Source organism: Seriola dumerili, unplaced genomic scaffold, assembly GCF_002260705.1.
Source record: "Seriola dumerili isolate Sdu_G_001 unplaced genomic scaffold, Sdu_1.0 BDQW01000113.1, whole genome shotgun sequence".
Classification (NCBI taxonomy): domain Eukaryota; kingdom Metazoa; phylum Chordata; class Actinopteri; order Carangiformes; family Carangidae; genus Seriola; species Seriola dumerili.
In genome coordinates this window covers 885,590-906,790 of record NW_019174368.1, presented here as the reverse complement: position 1 = coordinate 906,790, position 21,201 = coordinate 885,590, and the positions used below count along the sequence as shown (strand labels likewise).

Sequence of the window (21,201 nt, the reverse complement as noted above, 5' to 3'; positions counted from 1 at the left end):
GTTTCGGACACAAGTCTGCCTGGAGTACGACTCCAGGCAGACTGTTACTTTTTCAAACATCCACAACAGCCAAGAAGAGTAATCTCTCTGCCTTTAATCACTAATATCAGGACTGAGGGGCATCTGTTTCAGAAGGACCACACATACACAAAAAGAAATAAGAAGTGATTCTATATAATCTGTTTTGGTCAGTGTTTTGTCGATTCGCACTGTTCCCCATGAATTCTGGTGACCTCACGTATCTGACGTACGTTCCCTCCTTGTCAAGACGGCATATTCAATCTGGCAGGGCACTGTCAATAACGACTTTTTTGAACGAAGTAATAAAAAAGCACAATATCTGATGGCTAGTGTCATGTACATGCCTCTATTAGATTTGTTTGTTGTTATTTATTTTATCAAAACAAGCTCTTGTAATGAACCAGAGTGGACCTGGATGACATAAAAATTTCTGTTTTTTTTTTGTTTTTTTTTTCATTTACCTTAAAAGCTTTAAATTATAATGTCATTTAAAGTCCAGATTACAAATCTCTGTTCAGCTTTGAAATCTCCTTTTCTCGTTCTGTCAGGTTCAGGCATGAGGCACAGAGTTCCCTGGACTGCTTTGGCAGCCCTGGTGATGATGTGACTGCCATTTGTTCCCTTCAGCGTGTTGGTAAAGGACGCATCAAGAAGCTTCGCTCAGCCCAGACGCATTCATACAGATCGGCTTACAGCTGGCATACTACAGGGTAACACAACACACACACACACACACACACACACACACACACACACACACACACACACACAACAAATATATGGCATTTCAATCAAGAGGTCTAAAGTCAGAATTTGTGTTGTAGTACACAGAGTCTAACAACTAAAGGGAAGTGATTATTGATTGCGGTAACCGCACTGTAAATATCGGTGTACCTTTTGTCATATTCACCTGTTTTAGACCAACAGCATAATTAGATAATGACTTTCATGCTCATTGATCATTGCAGCAACTACCTGGACTTTTGTGGTGTCCATGAGGTTTATTTTAGAAAATGTTTCAGATTAAGAGTTAATCCTTAAACCTCCCTTCCTGGATAGATCTGTTTATCTCTCGTCTGTATCTCTATCATATGCTGCGTGTTTCCATTGAGCAATCTTCAAATGTTTATTTGACAATGAGCACATATGCATCTCTTTCATCTGCTGCCTGTCTCTCAAACCTATTCTCCTTCGTCAGGATCGTGGTGGTTTCTGTCTGACCTACGAGGCGTCGATGACCCGTCTGTTCAGAGAGAGGCGGACGGAGACTGTGCGATCCTGCTCCAACAAAGCTCTGCCTTTGTCAAAGCTCTAGAGGATGGGGAGGTACTGATCAAGTTCCTGATCTGCTCTCTTTGAAGTCTATAAGAGTGAACGCTCACACACAAACATAAACTCTTGCTGACAACCAATGTCTGCCCAAACTCCTAATGTCCATCCACAATCGCCATATTGTCACAGTAAAAAATTCTCATATTGATTTATAGATGATTTTATTTCAGGGTTTGGTGACATGTGATTTAGTTTTGACAGGCAGCGGAGCAGTAGCAGGTCTCTTCCGACTGGCTTCTGAGAGGCACCAGAACCTTTATCGGATGGCTATGACTGGAGCTGCGAATCGACAGACACCTCTTCTGCCTGTATGTGGTGTCAAGTACCTGGGGGTGGAGTCACCGTTCCTTAAAGAGGTCAGTTCCTGGTTTTGTTCACTGTCCAGTGTTGCATGTATTTTTTAGTCTCCTCTGATTTTCTTATTGACAAACTGTTCACAGAATTTGTGTGTATAAGTGACAGCAGTGTCAAAGCACCACTTACATGTGTTTGATAGTAGCGACACACGTCACATAGGTTTCTTGCTTTAGTAGCAGTGCAGAGAGGATTTACCTCACATGTTCTGCTTCACCTCTTCTCTTTTCTCTCTGTCTTGCTCACATCCAGGTTTCTGTCCAGAGCCCTGCGTCCTCTCCACCAGTCAGACGCCAGTTCAGCAGATGAGTTGTTTGACCTGAAGAACCATCCCGACTTTGTGTCGCTGCGGCAGGTTTCGGACCTGTGAGTAACATGCATGTTCTCTAATTGACTTTATAAGATTAACCTGCATTTTATTATCATTGCATATTGCTTACCCATTAGTGCTGCATAATACTACAGTTTAACATTTGATGTTTGGTCATTGTAGTTGACCAATTTGATGTTAACTTGCCAACCATAGGAACAGGGTTACATAACTTCAAACAAGCCATGTACTCATGCACGTGCGCTCCAGTACTTCATAAAAAGCACACACGCAATTTGACATACGAGTCACTATTGTTGCTCTGCAAAAAAGCTTCTTGGAGCATTACATTCATCACTTTTTTTTTTTTTTTTTTGAAAAAAATTGTCACGAACAAGTCCATAACATCGTGGAAAATTAATTAGTATTTCAGCTTCTTCTGGTTCCCTCATCCCGAAGTCAATGGGGTTTTTGAATGTCTGTGGTTAACACAAAGCTCAACACATTTTATTGTATGTTAATATTTGCATGATAAAGATACATTCAGTAAATACCCCGCTCGTCTCTTAAAAAAGGCTGTTGCCTAAATGATACTACAGAGGTTATTGGGTACAGGAGGAGGTTCTCTTGCCTCAGTTTATCTCAGATGATCAATGAACTCATCAGGTCTATTCTAAAGAGCCTTTAAGATCTACACTAAATTGATTACAGTTTTCTAATAGAAGCGACAAAGTCAGTGCAAAGTGTGATTCGATTAGGAATTAGTGATCATTGTCCTAGAGCAGTATTAGGAAACACACACGAAGAGAACCTCATCCAATTATAGTTAAGAGAAATGTAAGAAATTGTAATGAAACAAGCTTTTCTTTAACGACCTCTATGATAGTGCATTATCTTACATTCGGGTCTAGTGGTTGATGCACTAAGAGCATCCTACTGAGCTTCATTTAGAAAGATGAGAAAAAGCACTTCCTTGATGGAAAAGCTACATCTGATAATTCTTGAACTTGTCTGTGTGTACCTGCAAAATACTGGGATTTTGCGTCATTTCTAATAACTCTTATCTACTTATGTGAAGTTTGATGTATGTAATCTAGTGAGATTCTGTTTCAGCTAAAATACACTGGTCACCTTATAAGGGTTAATTAAGGGTATAAGGTTCTAATGATAGGTCCACTTCTTTTTACATTTTATATTAATTATAGTTTCATCTTTACTAACTGGCGTGAATTAACATGGATGATATAACATTGTGTTCAAACATCATATAGACATGTTGTCTAAGAATAACAGAAGAAATTGTTTTTTGTATAGAAACAGAACAAATGCCCTGTGCTCTGTAGGAAAGGATTGTGGAAGCCGTTTTCGTCTCTTGATCATGTGAATTAATTCACAGGCGTGCTCTGCTCCACTTTTAAACACTTGGATCCTATGATCATTCTGCCTTTTGTTATTATAGGTGATATTTAAGTACACATAATTTGCATAGTATGGTTATTACAAGGCCTGATTAGAATCTTCTATTATCCATTGTAATCATACTAGACTGGTGCTGGTCTTTCACTGTCCCTTAATCTATTACTTGAAACTTGGAAGAATCTGCATCTTCTTTGAGAAACACTTTCACTGCATAGTATTCTGATGTAGCTGATGACACATCAGAATGATCTTTGTGACAGCTGACTCCACTCCAAATTCTTGTTAAAAAACTGGCCAAGCAACTCAGGACACACGCATACACAGAGTATAATACTTTGCCTTTTCCACCGTGTGTTTACAATGGCGCATTTAACTGTCACAGCATGCTTGCACAAGATGGTTTTAGAGTGAAATATTAACAAAAGAAATGCTGTGGTAAAGAAATGAAGTGGAGCCAGGAAGTAGTAAAAGAAACAGGAAATACAGGTTTGGAGAGCATTTACTCCTTCAGTTCTCTATTTGTCAGTTTTACACACAAACTCTGAAATGAGGTAGAGAAAGTGGGAACACATCCAACCTTTGAATTTTTATTTCCAGAAATGCAGTTTGATAAGTGGGGAGGAGAATACCAACGCAAACAGTGCAGAGGAACAGAGTGCATGTGAAAGGAGCATATGATTGTGTGGTTAACTTTTCCATGTAACAAATGTATTTTTGGCTGGACCGCAACATTGGGGCCAGCCCTATACTCTGGAATGTCTCTCACTGACTGACTGAATTACCAGTGTTGCCAGCCTATTGTCAGTAGATTTAGAGACTTTATTTAAAACAGACTGGGTATAAAGCTGGTACGTGACTGGACACCGACCAGGGTTACACCTCTACACCTATGGGGGAAGTCTACTGAGCAGTTTTCAATTCAGAGGAAAACAACTAAGAGAAAACTGGAATTCCCCATTCTTAAGTAGATCCCTAAAATAACCTTTACTGCTATGAAGACTAGAGAAGCTTAAAATAAAATAAAAAAATAAATAAATAAAAAAAACTGGATCCAGATCTGCTTTGCTTCACACTGAAACATATCTACCGTCTAGTCTACGGAAGGATATCAAAATCTAAACTATCTACTTGAACTCCAAGTGCTGTTTTTTTCGTTTAACTCAAGCAACACTTATCTATTGCCAGGGTCAAATGAGAATGAAAAATATACAGTATCACTCCATAAAGTGTACAGAGTCAAATTAATGAAGAGGAAGCTCAAGTTTACATTAAGTGATGACTGAATTGTTTGACTCCAGAGTTATAATGCCCTAATCTGAATGGATTTGGAGTTTATATATGTTCAAATATGAAACTGGAGTTCATTAAATTAAAACACATCTAACACAAACTAATTTAACAGAGATATGTTAAAATTAATTGAAAATAAGACTTAAAAACTGTATAAAATAAGAAGTATATAAAAGACAACAACTACAATAAAATAGGTAGGCTCATAGCTTATAGGTAAAATAGATAAGCATAGACTCTATGTAAAGTAGGGCTGGGACGATTATCCAACGTAATCGACGTTGTCGATTATAAAAATTATTCGACGTGGAATTTTAGTGTCGACGCATCATGTAAAACCACACAGGGTAAATGTTCATAGAACAAAACCGGAACTTTCTAATGGAACCGTTTATATCCATCATCTTTGGTTTACCCGGATACAAGCGCAGCGCAAGGGCTGGGACAACACGGTGACGTAATTGAAGTCATTGACTACGTGAATGATTTGCGTCTGTGTAATCTATTTGAACAACATGGCGGCGTCTACCTACAGTATGACGGAGCGTGTGGAGCAACACGCGGCAAAAAAGGCTCGTACACGGTCCTCCAAAGTTTGGGAATACTTTAATCTTGACACCAACAGTGCGGTAGTCTGCAGACTCTGCAAAGTGCATCTGGCATATCACTCTAGAACGACAGTCATGCACGAGCACATAAAGAGGAAACACCCTGGTGCAGCGAGGCAAATTGTTATATTAAATGACTAACTGGAAAATAATTGCAATAAAGTTACTGTTAGGTTAATAAAAAAAATAATCGTTAGATTAGTCGAATAATCAAAAAAATAATCGCTTGATTAATCGTTTAAAGACTAATCGTTTGGGACAGCCCTAATGTAAAGATGTACGTAGCCTACGTGACGTCCCCCATACGTTCATGAAGAGCGGTTTTGAAGCTCAGATTGAGCTGCTCAGCCGTCGCCATCTTAGCAGTACCTGACTCCGCCCTTAACTCTCGGCTAAACCAAAAATGGGAAAAGAGGTGGGGTGAGTGTAGAGCCGAGACTTCGGTGCATGCCAGTTTGTGGCAAGCATACGCTCACCCACCTGTTGGCTTCCGGGGGTCGCCCGGTTGGAAGCTGTGGCATTTCTGACCAATCTCATACGCTTACTTTCATCCCCTTTAAACACAGGTCTTCCCCATTGAGACAAACTGACAGTCTGGCACTCCTGTGGGCTGAGGCTCATGGCACTGAGGGAAAATGCCACTTTGCTAGTGCAGGGAAGGTGAAAGCTGAGTTTTCTGTGCCGGAGCCATTTCTAAACTACTTCTGTGCTTTACTGACATGCTATACTACTTTACATTTCACATGCAGTATGTACACTGTGGCGTAATCAAATCAAGGGATCATTGTTCCATTTAAAGACTGTATGGCCCGTTTCCTCTTTCTTTTTCCCAGCAAGTGTTCTGAAAAATAAAATCAAACGCATGATCAAGCAATCTGTGAGATCAGTTTAGGGGCAAAGGGAAACTACCTGCCCTTCCCCTCATCAGCGCGCTTGTTTAAAAAGCTTCTGCGTGACAGGAGGAAGAAGCATGGGACTTTTTCACACGCACGCACACGCGCACATGCACACACACACACACCTTATGTAGAGGAGATGAGATGAGAGGAGAAGTGTGGCAGTTTCAGGTTCCTCATTAACTACATGCCTCCATCCACTCCCTCACAGTGGTCACAGTGGTCACAGTGGTCTCGCCACACCTTCCACTTCTTCCACCTCCCACCAATTCTTCATGATTCTCCTCGTCACGCAGCCCCATCTTTGAACTCTCAGTTTATTAACTCTCAGTTTACTAATCCATGTATTTTTCTCTCTCTTCTTACACAACCATCCCCCCTTTTGGCTGAGTGAATGGGATTGAGTCTCCCTCTATTACAAAATCCCTCTCCTAAAATAAACAAAAAACAAATCTGTCCCTACATGTCAGGAACATTTGACCCCTGGACAAGTTTGTTTTTCCTTTCAGCTTTCTGCTTTCTTGGTGAGGTTGTCCTAAATGAGGCATTTATCAGCTTTTACACTACATAGTACACTGTGTGTAGCTGCAACCCATTTGATGTAGACTGTCTGCAGTTCTTTATGCACTAAACAGATGTATGCAGCATGCAACACATGCAGAGCCTAGTGAGGCTGCAGCAGCTGAGCTGTGACTTTGATGTCAGAAATCGTCAAAAATCAGGTCAGTCTGTGTTATTTGGCCTTAAAAAGGCCTTTCCCATACACGTGTACTACAAAACAAATCCAATGATGTTGCATCACCACATGCTCCATCACTAGATAACGTTGGCATTATTTATGTTGCAGGATGTTGGACAGAGAGCCAGAAAGACACTAACAAATCACACTAATAAATAAATAATGGGAAATCAAAGACACTTTCATTGCTACTGTCACTGATGTGAGTTTTAAAATGATTCATTTTCCCATGCTGCTTCAAACTAATGACCATCCTGAACACATTACATCCGGTTTAAAGTCCCTTCTGTATTGATTTAAAAAGTCTTCTCTTTAAAAAGTACTTCACAGTCTTGCACCAGCATATATGCTTCACATGTTAACACTATGAACCACTACAGCTCCTCAGGTCCTCTGGCACAAGTCTGTAAATCATTCCTAAAAGCAGGACTAAAACCTCTGGCGATGAAGCCTTTAGCTTCTGTGCTCCAAGCTGACGGAACCGTCGACTTGAGAACTCAAAATGCCCCTCTTCAACCTGGCTTTTAATTTGATGTTTTTTTTTTTAGTCATTAGTCACTTTTTCACTCATTTAATAGTAATTATGTTGTAAATTTATTTTATTCTTTTTATCTGTTCTTTTATTATTAATTTTCTTATGTTTATTTCTGTTTGCTAATGTAATTGTAGCTTTTTACATCTGTTTTATTGTATGCCATTGTCTGCTTTCTTACTTGATTTGTCCTTTTCTTTTAGCTTGTCAGCTAATCATCATCCGTGAAGCACTTTGAGCTGCACTAACCTGTAGGGAAAGAACTATAAAAATAGTTTGATTGATCTGCAGATAGTGTGTGAAGGGTGGGGTTACACGGAGCCGTGTGCCTCCAGCTGCCCCACAATCTTCTATTCTATTTTATTTTCCAATCTAAACTATACTATACCATACTGATACAACAATACTGAAACACACAAACATGACAGCTGACATTCCTTCCAGTTTTTAGAATTAATCTGCAACTATTTTGATAATTTATCAATTCTTTCTGGCATTTACAATGAAAAAAGGGAAAGAATTCTGTTTACAGATTCTTCAGTGCATCTTTTACATCAGATGAGATGAGATAAAAATTAACAATATCAAATACTAAAAATAAAAAAGATAAATAATAGATAATAATAATAGTATATTTGTAATATACTATTTTTGTAATATTTGTAATAGTACAAATAGATATTAAAATATAGTATTGGTAGCAGCAGATAAGCAATATTGCACAGTTGGTGTGTGTTAATTATTGCACATTGTGGGTGTTGTCCACTGGGTGCAGTATTTGTTTATGGTCTGACAAGCAGCAGGACGGAAAGACTGGCTGGGCTGAGAGGGCGTCCAAGGACAGAGCCGGCCCTTGTAACTACTCCATTCAGTCTTTTCCTGTCAGCAGTGGAGATGCTGGCGCCCCCAGCATACCGCAGCAGTGAAAATGGCTGAGTTATGACGGAGAAAATAATTGGCAGATTTACCAACAATGAAAATATTATTTAGTTGCAGACGTGGAGTAAAAAGGGTGGAGGTAATGGTGGTGTACAGGCGAGTAAATCCAGCATTCATGATGAAGCCTGGAGTTTTAGATCTGTCACATTTCAGAAAATGAGTTTGGCTTTTTCTTTTAGGTGACCATAATCACCAACTTTCCCTAAACTTAACAAGGGTTTTAGTTACTTAAACCATTTAACCTAATAGTAGTGGTGTGGGCATGCTGTAGTAATAACTTTTTTTATATTTTTTTTTTTAAATAAAAGTTGACATGTTAAAAAACATAATCTCAGCCTCAAGCAGCGGTCCGACCATTTAGTGTTTTGCTGAAATTGAGATCGGCTTTGACTCTCTGTTGCATGGTGCGCAAACATAAGGATGGTTTATGAGAATGAGGTATGTGTCTTAGACTGAGAACAGACCCACAACCACATCTGCTCCAAGGTCAATCTGGTCCCAATCTGAGGATGATATCAGTGAGAAATAAACGCGATAATGCTTAAAATTTAAATAAACCACTTTAATGAACCACTTCTCAGCCAGTGGAAATCAGTATGAATGAGTCTTACAGTATCTGCTGTCCACCGCCGCCTCATACTTCATGACAAGCTTCTCCCCCAGTTCATTAAAATCCTGCGTTCATATGAAGGTGACGGGATACATGTTGATAAAATCAGAACTGCTGCACCAGAGCAGAATTGCATTACACAAGTACACTACCTAAATTAAATTATGTCCAAATGAGACCAGGCTGCTACAAAGTAACCCCACACAAAACTGCACACATCAAACTGGGCCATTATGACTATTATCCTGTTTATGTGGGAGTAAACTGAGCAGCTGCTGTGAACAGTATCATATAAGCATGTGTTATTATATTATGTCATCAGTGTACTGTGTTAAAGAAAAAGCAGTGAACAAGGTGGGAAGCGGGACTACACTACACAGCACACGGTGCTTCTCTCAGCAGCAGACACCAGAGTACTGACCACAGGTCATCGGTTTTAAGGTGATCAGTGATTAGAGGCAATAATTCCAATCTACCGATCAATAAAATTTAATGATATAATGAAAATTTAATGAAAGAATATGTTCTGGGTAAAAAATGTAGTACTTTTTCAACCCATTTCTGAATTTTGACACTTGAGACAATTTGGTGATTTCTCCTTCTTTTTTGCCCTCCCTCATTTTTTTGTTATCTCTCTTGCTCAGCTGTTTCCAGCTTTCCTGCTTCCTCTATTCTTTCACCATGACAATCAAGAGGTGTTCGAAGAAATCTGGCATTTCTGGGCTCTAGTCTACTTACTATGCAAAAGATAAATATTTAAATTGGACACAGCATGCTTCAAATATCTTCATTTTTTATTTAGATGACTTGTGTCTTCTTCTTGAGACAGAAGAAGAAAAACATACGAGTTTCACTACAGACCTCACTCTGAGGTTCTGGCCACCAGCCTAAGCCATCTGTTTCACATTTCATATCCATAGGACCCTTTCTGTTTCCTTTGCACTCTCACTATCCTCCTTCCTTCCTGTTCTCTGAAGATTTTGTCATTTTTCCTCAGCCTCTTTCTGGACAGTTACAGTGCAGAATGTCCCATAGTTCAAACCAATGTGTTGCATAGCAGCTCTCAGTCTGATTGCTCAGACAGAAAAGGTCACTTGGCAAGAACATGCTGTATTCCTCGTATGTCAAGCTGCTGGTATCCAGTGAGCCACTACTAAAGGCGACTTTCTATTACGATTCTAAACTGAAAGTTTATTTCCAGTTCTCATTTATCCCCGTGTACTTGTGAGCTATTATCTCATATTTTTAAGAAACTTGGACTGTGTCAGGGAGCACTGCAGGCCCCTACTACAAACTACAACTACAAACTTTGTATTATGGGTTATACATGTATAACTTTTTCTACTAGTGCAGCAGCGGTCACCACTACATACGCACAGATTTCAAGAAGGTACCAATTTTCCAGGAAGTTCAGGACACTCATAGGGTCTTCATGTTCATTCTACGTATTTCATAGTTATGACATGTCAGCACGGGTGTAGTGCTGCCAGAGAGCATCAGAACAATGCTCCTGCACTTTTCTTCTCCAAGTGAGGAAAAACTACTTTTGCATAATCCAGTGGAAACTTGCACACAACAATGGTCGAAGTCGTCAAACTGACACATATGGAGACAGATCTGACAAAATATTATCCAACCATCTCAAAGGCTCCTAAGCTAAACAAAACATCCCTGAGATTCAAAAGCCGAATGGACACATGACTTCAATGAAACATTAAGGGACTTTTATTCCAAGCTTTACACCTCAGAGTCTCAAACCGATCACAATAACAAGATGGCGGCTCTTTGTTCTGCCGTTCTAAAAGTTTGTTCACACCCTGGTGTTCTTCACAACCTTGACCTGTTGCTCTCTGGCAGGTGCTACAGGCCATTCAAAAATCAGACCACTAAATTCATCAACAGTTTCTCTCCTAGAGCCATTTCCGCACTTACTCAGAACAGTCATGCAAAATGAAAAACAATACATGTGTAACTTTTAACCATTCCATTGCAATTTTCCACTGTGAAGAATTACATCCACACTATTTGTCCATCTATATTGGGATTGTATTAATGTGTGTGAATCTATCTCTTTTAACAAGGTTAAAATCTTGACTTTCATTAGAATGTGTCTTTAAACACATCATGTTACCGTTTTAAAATGGTAGTTCAATATTTTGGGAAATACACTTATTGGATCTCTTGCTGACATTAACAAGTTGATTTGTGTGCGTGTAGATTCTGATGTGGATTCTGTTCCCGATTTTTGGGCATTTTCACCTTTACTAAACAGTGGGTAGTGTAGAGGGAGGCGGACAGGACGTAAAGGTAGAAGGGGTGGGGGTGTGATGATGTAAACATGCATCATCACGCATTGAGGTTTTACTGACACCGAGAGCGAATCACACAGACACGGATTTAATTCGACCAGGCAAATTTCTGAGGCCAAAGTTAGAGTGGGTGGTAATTCGGACTTCAGAGTGACATTCAACATTAGTCTCAATCTTTCGGAAGGACCGGGCTAATTTCCTGTATTGTTAAAATAGCTCATGGAAGTTGACAAGGATGTCAAGAGGGATGTGAGTGACCCTGGGGAAGAGAGATAAGATGTTTTGAAGTGGCTCCTTTGCATCAGTTTAAAAAGTGCAGAGAAGTTGATGCTGGAAGGATGCTGCAGTACAAAGCTACAACAGTGAAAGACCTACCTACTGTATCACCTACACTAATCAAAACATGCTGTCCATAAAGCTTTCACTCACTAACCTTTGAATCTGTTGTCATATTTCTGCATTTCTTCCTTGTTGTTCTGGTTTTTGTTAGTTGTTGTTGTTGTTTCTGGATCTAGTATATTTACTATCTTTAAATGTGCTCTAGAAATAAAATTGACTTGACTTGACATTTTGAACTGCTCTGGACTGTGGAGGTTCCAATAAAGAAATCAGATATAAGGAAAAATAAAAAAAAAACAAATATATATTCTTCCCAATTTATCACAATTCAGTATCATCTTTTAAAATACAGGTCAACCCAACAAAGAGGAGACAAATCCAGCTGCCCTCATCTCATGTGACTCATCATTCTGATTGGGTACTCTGTAAGAAGGTAAACGTCTTAAAGGTTTGAATGTAATATCTTCTGACCTTGAGGCCTTATTTTGATCAAACATGATCAACCCGGATGCTGACTATTTGTCCAAACTGCAATCCCTGTGTGTAGTCTTTTGGTTGGAGCCACACTAGCTACAAAAAAGAAGGAAGTCTGAATAAAGCCCAATATCCGCCTATTGTTTAATCTTCAATTGCTGCCATTCTCTTGCACTTTCCTTGTTCAGTGTTAAAAGGCTAATTTGGCAAAGTCACCTTTTGCCAAACTCTTGCACTTTGTCTGCAAATGCATCAGAGCATTTTCATTTATATAAATAAATATATTTGATATATTTTGTTAGTTTCTTAGTCAAAGAACACACAACACTGCTGTGCTGAAAGTGTTTGTGTCAAATTGTTGTCCCTGATCCATCGCAGCTGGATTGTATGCCCCTCGCATGATGGGACTAAGAGTTTTTGAACTAATGGAACATATCTGGCACGTATCTAGTGTCAGAGCAGGATTTTCATACAGGACAACATCGCTTATATAATATCTAGGATTTCATATATGCTAACGTTACTTTTATTTAACTAACATTATTTATGTGCCCCCACTGATGCTTTGGGCTACTCTCAGTTCATCTCTCACTACCTGTAGAGCTAACTTTGAGTTAACTTTTAGTGTCATCTCAGTTAGCACTATCATCTATCTATCCAACTATCATCACACAACGTTTCAACACACACAGACACATTTCACAGGGTGTGTGTACCTCTGAGGGGATGTCCCAGAGAAGCCTCTGAGGGTAGGGCAGTGAGCGGTCCACCTCGCCTTTACAGTGCCCGTCCTCAGTGTAGCCGAGCTGGAAGGCATCTGTGGCCAGGGTGTACTGGAGAATGGGAGAGACAAGCTCATATTTACATCCAAATACAAACAAATACGCAAACACACTACAAAGAAACACTAAAATGACTCCTACTGTTCATTTAACTATTTTATTTGTTTTCTCTTCAATAGAGACCCAGAAAGTATGATTTTTTTTTTTTTTTTTTTTTAACTCAAACTATGAACTACTCTTGTGCTCCCACTGAATATTCTGAGTTGACTCACAGTAGGTTTTGCATTCCCTCCGACAACTATTTACTGTGGTGATTACAGCACTTCCTTTGCTGTGGTTGGCTGCTAAATGTTAAGACCTCGTGACTCTACTCTGTGACCAGCTGCTACTGGGAGGAATTCCCACAAATTCCTATAAATGCTCACAGTGACTTTTCCAGGGTCTCCATATTTTTGACAGTCCATTTTGCTTTGCTTTTAAACACACACTATATATACTATAACTTCTGGCTCTAGGGGTCTCTGTGCAGAAATCACTTAAATAGGACCTGCCTGACAAAGTGAAGTAGACCAAAAGATCCTCAAAAGCTAGACATCATGCTGCGATCCAAAGAAATTCAGGAACAAATGAGAAACAAAGTAATTGAGATCTATCAGTCTGGAAAAGGTTACAAAGCCATTTCTAAAGCTTTGGGACTCCAGCGAACCACAGTGAGAGCCATTATCCACAAATGGCGAAAACATGGAACAGTGGTGAACCTTCCCAGGAGTGGCCGGCCGACCAAAATTACCCCAAGAGCGCAGCGACGACTCATCCAAGAGGTCACAAAAGACCCCAGAACAACATTCAAAGAACTGCAGGCCTCACTTGCCTCAGTTAAGGTCAGTGTTCATGACTCCACCATAAGAAAGAGACAGGGCAAAAATGGCCTGCATGGCAGAGTTCCAAGACGAAAACCACTGCTGAGCAAAAAGAACATAAAGGCTCGTCTCAGTTTTGCCAGAAAACATCTTGATGATCCCCAAGACTTTTGGGAAAATACTCTGTGGACTGACGAGACAAAAGTTGAACTTTTTGGAAGGTGTATGTCCCATTACATCTGGTGTAAAAGTAACACGGCATTTCAGAAAAGGAACATCATACCAACAGTAAAATATGGTGGTGGTAGTGTGGTGGTCTGGGGCTGTTTTGCTGCTTCAGGACCTGGAAGACTTGCTGTGGTAAATGGAACCATGAATTCTGCTGTACTGCATATTGCCAGGCTACCGTTCACAGTCTTTTTCAATGCAACACCCAGCTCTCCGTCAGTGGGATCTCTTTTTTTTTTTTATCATACAAATATGCACTAGCTGCTACTGTATGTAGCAGCTGTAGCAACAGTGGTGGCCTGATGTTGCTTTGCAGTTATGTTGTCATCATTATTTGATCTGCTTTTTCTTTCAGTATATTTTAGTATGTTTTTCTCTTCTCACACAGCCATTTCTCAGAAAAAAAAAAAAACGATCTCTCACAGTGACACTACTTGAGCTGAGTAACAGACTATGATGGATAAATGCTAGTGAGCAGAAATTTACACATGCACGAGCCCATGAACACAGACGGACACACAGAGACAAACACACCTCCCAAAGGTGAGCCACGGTCGGTGCGTCAGCCCAGGAGTGCTCTGCATTCAGCCCATTCTTCCCATTCTTGTAGATCACAATGGAGAATGATTTATCAAACCACCTGGGAGATGAGAGAGGAAAGATGCAGCAAAAAGAGGAGGTTAGATGTGAGGGAATGCATTATATTGTATTTAAAACACACACACAGACAGTAGAATTCCTCCTCAGGGGACCATTAATGCCTGTACAAAATGTCACGCAAGCCATCAAATACTTAAATATAATCCACTTAATCGCTGTCCATCCTATGTTTTAAATGTATTTCCACAAAATACGGCTAAATCCACACTTTCTATTTGAAAGTGGTTGACATTTGATATTGTTACTTCAAACAAGATTTTGGGAAGGAGGAAAAACAAGAGCTTCACTGGCTTCAGTAGGTTGAAATGTTTTCTGTTGAACCTTTGTCCACACCCATCACTGCTGCTTGGTGTGGTTTTTGTAGTTTATGTGACCCTGTCTCACAGGGTTTACAACAAACAGTAACCTGCTTTTATCAAAAACAACCCTACAAGAGAATAGTGTTTGATTAAAAGATTTTTTTGAGTGATCCTATCTGACAAAGATAAATCGAAGCTCAGTGATTACGTGGGAATGCATCTGTGGCTGCTTGTGTTGAGATCAGAGGTCAAAAACTGGAGAAAATTTAGCGGTCTTTATGAAATAAATCATAGTCTTTATCTTGATGCACACACTGGTTATTTGTTGTACATTAAAAAAAGAAACTGATGAAAGCATTTTGAGTTAATTTGGCCTTCATACCGCAACAACTGAAGCATTCAAGCCAGTTTGCATGCAAGTAAATGAAGAATATGAGGTTGTTGTCCTGAACTTTACACAGATTGCTATTGCTGCTGCCAAGAGTTCAAGATGTGCGAAGCTTCATTGTAGTTAATGGAGGGGGAGATGTACAGAGGATGATAGAATGAAGGCGGCTGGAGATGAGGGAGTTTAGGACAAAGAGAGACACATAATGATCCAGATAGAAAAATAAACACTGTTTGAAAGGAGTAGAGACTGTAATCATGCAAATATAGTGGAGTGTGAGCTAAAGTGTTGCAAAACTGTTGACTGTGCAAAGCAGGAGCAATGAATCAGTGGGTTGAAGAAAAAATACAATTTTAAGAAATATGCTATCTTGCTTTCCTCCTCAGAGTTAGATTAAAATGGAAAAATAAATGCATTCAGTGTTCTGCAGCTCCTCCTTTTCCAGTGATTCTGTATAAAATGATTTTTGGGCCAGTGAGTGCAACATCCAGTGCAAGCAATGAGGCAAAAGTTACAGGCCAGCAACATTCCTGTAGGCTTACTGGAAAAAGGAGGAAACAGGGATCCAGCTCTGCCCAAAGGTCACAAAATCTGTCTTCCAGCACCTTTAAAGCTTTAGTGCAGTAGGAGACCTTGGTGTAAGTACTACATCTATTCAATAAGTGCGAGGAGATCAGGCAAAGAATTCCCTTTTGAGCTGATCAAAGACCATACAGGCTGCTGCATTCTGACATTCACTGTGCATGAAGGGGGGACCGCCAGAAGAGCACTGCAGTAGTTGAGGCGAGAGAGAACCATGACCTGGACCAGGAGCTGGGTCATGCAAAGCCTGATTTTTCTGATGTTGTATTGTGAGAAGCAGCAAAACTGGGAGACGGATGCAACATGGTCGGAGAGAGACAGCTGGTGATCAAGACACCCAGGTTTCTTGTGACCTTGGTTTTTATGTATGTATTTATATTCATGGTTTCTTGGCAGGAAAGAAAAAAAGCAAATAATAAAATAATATTATATTACAAAATGGCAAACTATTCCTTTTAATAATCAGACCAAAGACTTGGTGCCAACTTTTAGTTCTTGACACTTTTTGATATTTGGTACTACAGACAGTATTGAGAACTGATATTCAACCCTGTTGATGACATATTATTTTCCCACCTGTCTGCTTTATTTTTAACCAGTGCCGGGTTTAGTTTTAATTTTGCTGCTCTCTATTGCACACTAGTTTGTTTGTCTATGTTTTACACACAAAATGTACAAGAACAGAGCGTCTCACCGCTGTGTTATTTACACTAGAACAATAATGTGAAGCACTAACTGTTCTGATATGATCCAAACAGCAGCTAGAATTGCATCAGGATGAGTCCGACAGACAGTCGGCCACCCAGCATACAGAAAATCTAAATGAAAGAAAAACCTTTATCTTCATCACTTTATCTGATCTTACTGCAATGGCAATTGGGAGGAATCTTGCCATGATTACTTTAATTACTTTCTCCTCTCAACCAACCCGTCGAGGCAGATGGCCGTCCACCCTGAGCCTGATTCTGTTGGAGCTTTCTTCCTAAAAGGGAGTTTTTCCTCCCCACTGCTGCTCATTGTAGAAACTGTTGGGTTTTTCTCCATAATATTGCAAAGTCTTGACTTTACCCTGTAAAGTTTGTTACAACTTAGCACTATACAAATAAAACTGAAATGAACTGAATCTGTCTGTTTAGTCTAAATATTAATCTAATTTATAACATTTGCTTCAGGTGATGTACCATACTCAGTGCTGGATGGTGTTTCATTCTCGTTTTATATTTCAGAATTCATAAGTAACCAAAAAGCACCTTATAGTTCAAGATAATGTATCTTTGGTAATTATCTTAAGGCCTCCACTTTCTCTCCTCCTCACCTGTCATAACATTTCCCATGGAGCAGGGACTTGGCGTAGCGGTCCAGGTTTCCTGCTGGGTCCTCTCCCCTCATGCCTTGCTCTTCATCATCCAAGGTCACAAAGAAGGCTGCCCTCTCGATGGCATCCAGCGATCGCTTGTTGACGCCGGAGCTGAAGTACTGCTTCCTCATTTGAGACCAAGGAATCCTAAGAATGTGGGTGAAACATATAAATGGTGAGACACTTCAGACTCATGATTGTCATCATTATCATCCATCCATATACATTGCCAACATATAAGAACACAGATGTGTAATCGATCACAAATGATGATTTAAAAATGTATAAATCACGCAAAATCGCAGGAAGAGTCTCAAGAGCACAGAGTTCATGAAAGAGGAAGCTGCAGATGTCTAATCAAAATGACACCTTGAACTCTGAGAATATCCAAGATGTACTTGGCATTGGTTACAACACTGCATCCTCACTTTGTCATATTTTCATAAGTAATGTTACCACTTTGGCTCAATATGAAATATGAACTTAGTGATGAATCAACACGCTGAAACCCAGTTTGGATAAATGGATCCTCATGGGCAAATAGTTTGTTGTTTGTCTATATTTATGGCCAGTTTCCCTTCCTGAGTATCTAAACTATCAGCCAATTAGAGGGCTCAAATCTCAAAAAACACTCATACCAAGAGGGAGAGTTAAACAAAAACAAACCTCACTAAATATAAATCATTTTTACAAAAATCACACAACCAAAAGCAGAATGATGTTATTAAAGCCAGACGGCAATCAAGTACTCCGACTCCAGGGAAACTGAACCTCAGTGCTCAAAGAGAAAGTCATTAACAGTATGATTACAACCATCTTCACTCCTAATGGAACTTTAATAATCACAAATTCAGGTTTCTAAATTACATTGCATTAATAAATAATTCCAGTGGACTCATGTCCCTCATCTGACTTCAGACTGAAATATCTCAACAACTACTGGATGGATTCTAAAAAAAGTTTGTACAGACATTCATGGTCCAGAGAAGAAGACAACAATGATGATGATGATCCCCTGCCTTTTTACCATAAGGTAGAAATTTTGAGGTTTTGGAGACATGTTTTAACAACTGTTGGATGAATTGCCATGCAATTGCTACACACATTGATGTTCATAACTTTGGTGATCCTTAAAACTTTCATCTGACACTGTTGTAAGTTCAAATTTTCAATTTGTCAAATACTTATGACCACTAAAATTCCCATCAGCCTCAGCACTACTTTGTGTTTAGAACTAATTACCAATTCTTAGCATGCTAACATGCTAAACTAAAGTGGCAAACATGATGAACATTATACCTATTATAATTATTACAGCAGCAAATAATGATTGTTCTTATAATACAATACATGTATTGAATTTATTGTGACACTATTGCACTTTGATTCACGATGAACAGTTTAAAACAAAAAAGGATCAAAACTGATGCAGCAGAACCAGGAGAGCAGCGTAATAAAAGTTATTTCTCCAAGTCGAACAAAGTTAGAGAATCAGCCTCGGTGAAAAAATAAAATTCAATACAAGCCTTCTCCTGGTCATTAATCTCCCTGTGAGGTTTCAACAGCTTTTCTTATGAGAGTGTCACACCTAACAGAAACCTCATTCTTTTGCTCATGAGTTCATCTTTCTATTTCTCTTTTTAAGTCTGCTGTTTGCCCCCGTTTGTGTTCCTCTCACTGTTTTCCCGCAGCACCATGGACATCAAGTGTGACTAACAACTTATCACTGAATGGATGACAAAGCAAAAAATATTCTTTCCCCTTTTTCAAATGATGCCAAGAGCTGTCCTCTTAAAAACACTGGGCTGTCATCCGGTTGCGATCCCATAAATCTTTACTCAAAACAAAGCAGCACGATAAGGACTAATGTTAACGCTTAATGTATATTTCAAGCCTAATATTTTAACATATACTGTAATTAAGATTTGATAATGACTGACTTGATATTTTTAAATCTAGAGCTACACATACAGAATTATAGACACTTTAACTATAACTAACTAACTTTACACTGTAGGGAAACCTCAGTTAATATCGTTAATATCCCTGTCACAGAGAGCACTGTTATGTTATCTGCTCAGCTGTGACCAGGGGTTCCTTCTTCCTCATTCTTGTTGAACTGAAGGGACTGCTGAAAACCTGAAGCCTGAAAGTTGAAAGTCTGGTTCTGAAAAACAAACAACCAGACTGACAGTTTTAAGGACATCAATTATGAATACTGTTCATTGTTAGTTTAACTTATTGTGTGGTCTTTCCTGTTTATTAGCAACACTAGGTTATAAGTGGCTGCTAGACGTTATTTTTTGGTTTGACAGGTAATTTCCGTTGTGTTCTGGTAGGGCAGATAGGATTAGTCAGGTTAGGAGGCGGGGTTTTTATTTTAAGTTTGTTTTATGTTTTGGCGCCATCCGCTGCCCTTTCTCTTTTTTCTCTGCCAAGTGATTCATTTGTGTTATGGTTATACCGTTTTTGTTGGTGCTAAAGAACAAACGACAGTACCCACCTGATACCATCATCAAACAGCTGCTTCTCTTGTTCCTAAACATCTACAGGTTGTAACAGACGGAGACAGCAGTGTAACCTGGTAGCTATGCCTTTATAGTCCTCCCCTCACACCCTGCACACTGTTATATTATCATTATATCATTACTATGTTATTGGTTGGGGGCTTCACACCCACTGCCCAGAGGTTTCTTGGACAAGGCGCTCCTCAGGGCCGTGGCAGCTAGAAAAGAAAACCCTATATGGACAGATGCCCTTAGTTTACATCACTCTGCAGGAAATCTACTATCAACAAACACTCCTGTTTTTCCATCTCAGCCAAGTGGAAAAACATCTCATGCAACATTTAAGATTTGTATTCACACTAATTTACATTGCCCATATCATGTAATAAAATAATAAATCTAATGAATGATTCTCATAGTCTTTGACTGATATTTAGGAAATGTAGTAAAAATTCAGAAACCTATTGTAAAGTAAATTCAAAATTTCTCCAAACGAAACACACAGAGACCAATAGTTGCCTGGAAGGAAAACAGTCTACAGTGTTTGAGTATGATTTGTAAAATGGCAGTGATGTAACACAAATAGGATTTAGGCCCAAAATTCCATAACAACAGATGTGACCTTCAAGTCCTCTTCCTACATTCATTAAGAGTGTTGTGAGACCACTGTCAAAATCTGATAAACATTTCAACACAACTGGCCTTTTTAAAATTTGGCTGATATTTTTGCACTTTTACATTCTACTTGAAAGTTATTCTAAAGGTATACGTCGGTCACAAAACCACAAAACAGCAAACGAGGAGATGAAGATGTGTTAGTCCTCACAAAACTGAAAAGTTATGCATTTTCAGTGTAATCAATACAATAAGGCTCCATTAGTGTAATGCACTGTAATTTAATGATGTGATCTTATCAACAGTGGTAGTGGGCATTAATGAATGCCTTAATGTAGAAGTGGAGCAAAAGCAAAAGCTAAAAGCAGGGTTCTGGCTCAAACTTAAACAAGCACAAGCTTCTGTTCCCACAGACATCCCTGACAGATTATGTCAAGTTATATTGCAATGATGATGTCAATAAAAAGATTTCCGAAGCCCTTCCTGCAATTATTGTTAGTACGTTGCCAAAATAATCAGTGCAAAAATATGCTGTTGACTGACCTTTTTTATATCTTTGTTAAAGATGTAATTGATAAACATGTAGAGATCAGTGCTTGTGTGTAACCATTAATTAGTCATCTGTGTGCAATAAAATGTAAACAGACCCTAAAAGCATTAGCCTGGTGTAGTCTGTGTGCTCTGGTGCCTCCCAGTGATCAGACGCACTGCAGCTTGTGTCTATACTTCAGGATCAGGACCCCATGTTTTT

General features: G+C 39.3%; 1 protein-coding gene across 3 annotated transcripts in view; it reads right to left on the bottom strand.

Annotated features, from left to right (window-relative positions):
• The window catches only part of LOC111223785 (carnitine O-palmitoyltransferase 1, liver isoform-like), a 42,443-nt gene that overhangs the window by 7,126 nt on the left and 14,116 nt on the right, over positions 1 to 21,201 (bottom strand). For all 3 annotated transcript variants that reach the window (XM_022748056.1, XM_022748054.1, XM_022748055.1), the window contains 3 exons: positions 17,287 to 17,475; positions 14,577 to 14,682; positions 12,889 to 13,005 (listed from right to left, as the gene is read on the bottom strand). In XM_022748056.1, coding sequence (XP_022603777.1) covers positions 12,889 to 13,005; positions 14,577 to 14,682; positions 17,287 to 17,475 — 412 coding nt within the window. The remainder of the gene's footprint in view (positions 1 to 12,888; positions 13,006 to 14,576; positions 14,683 to 17,286; positions 17,476 to 21,201) is intronic.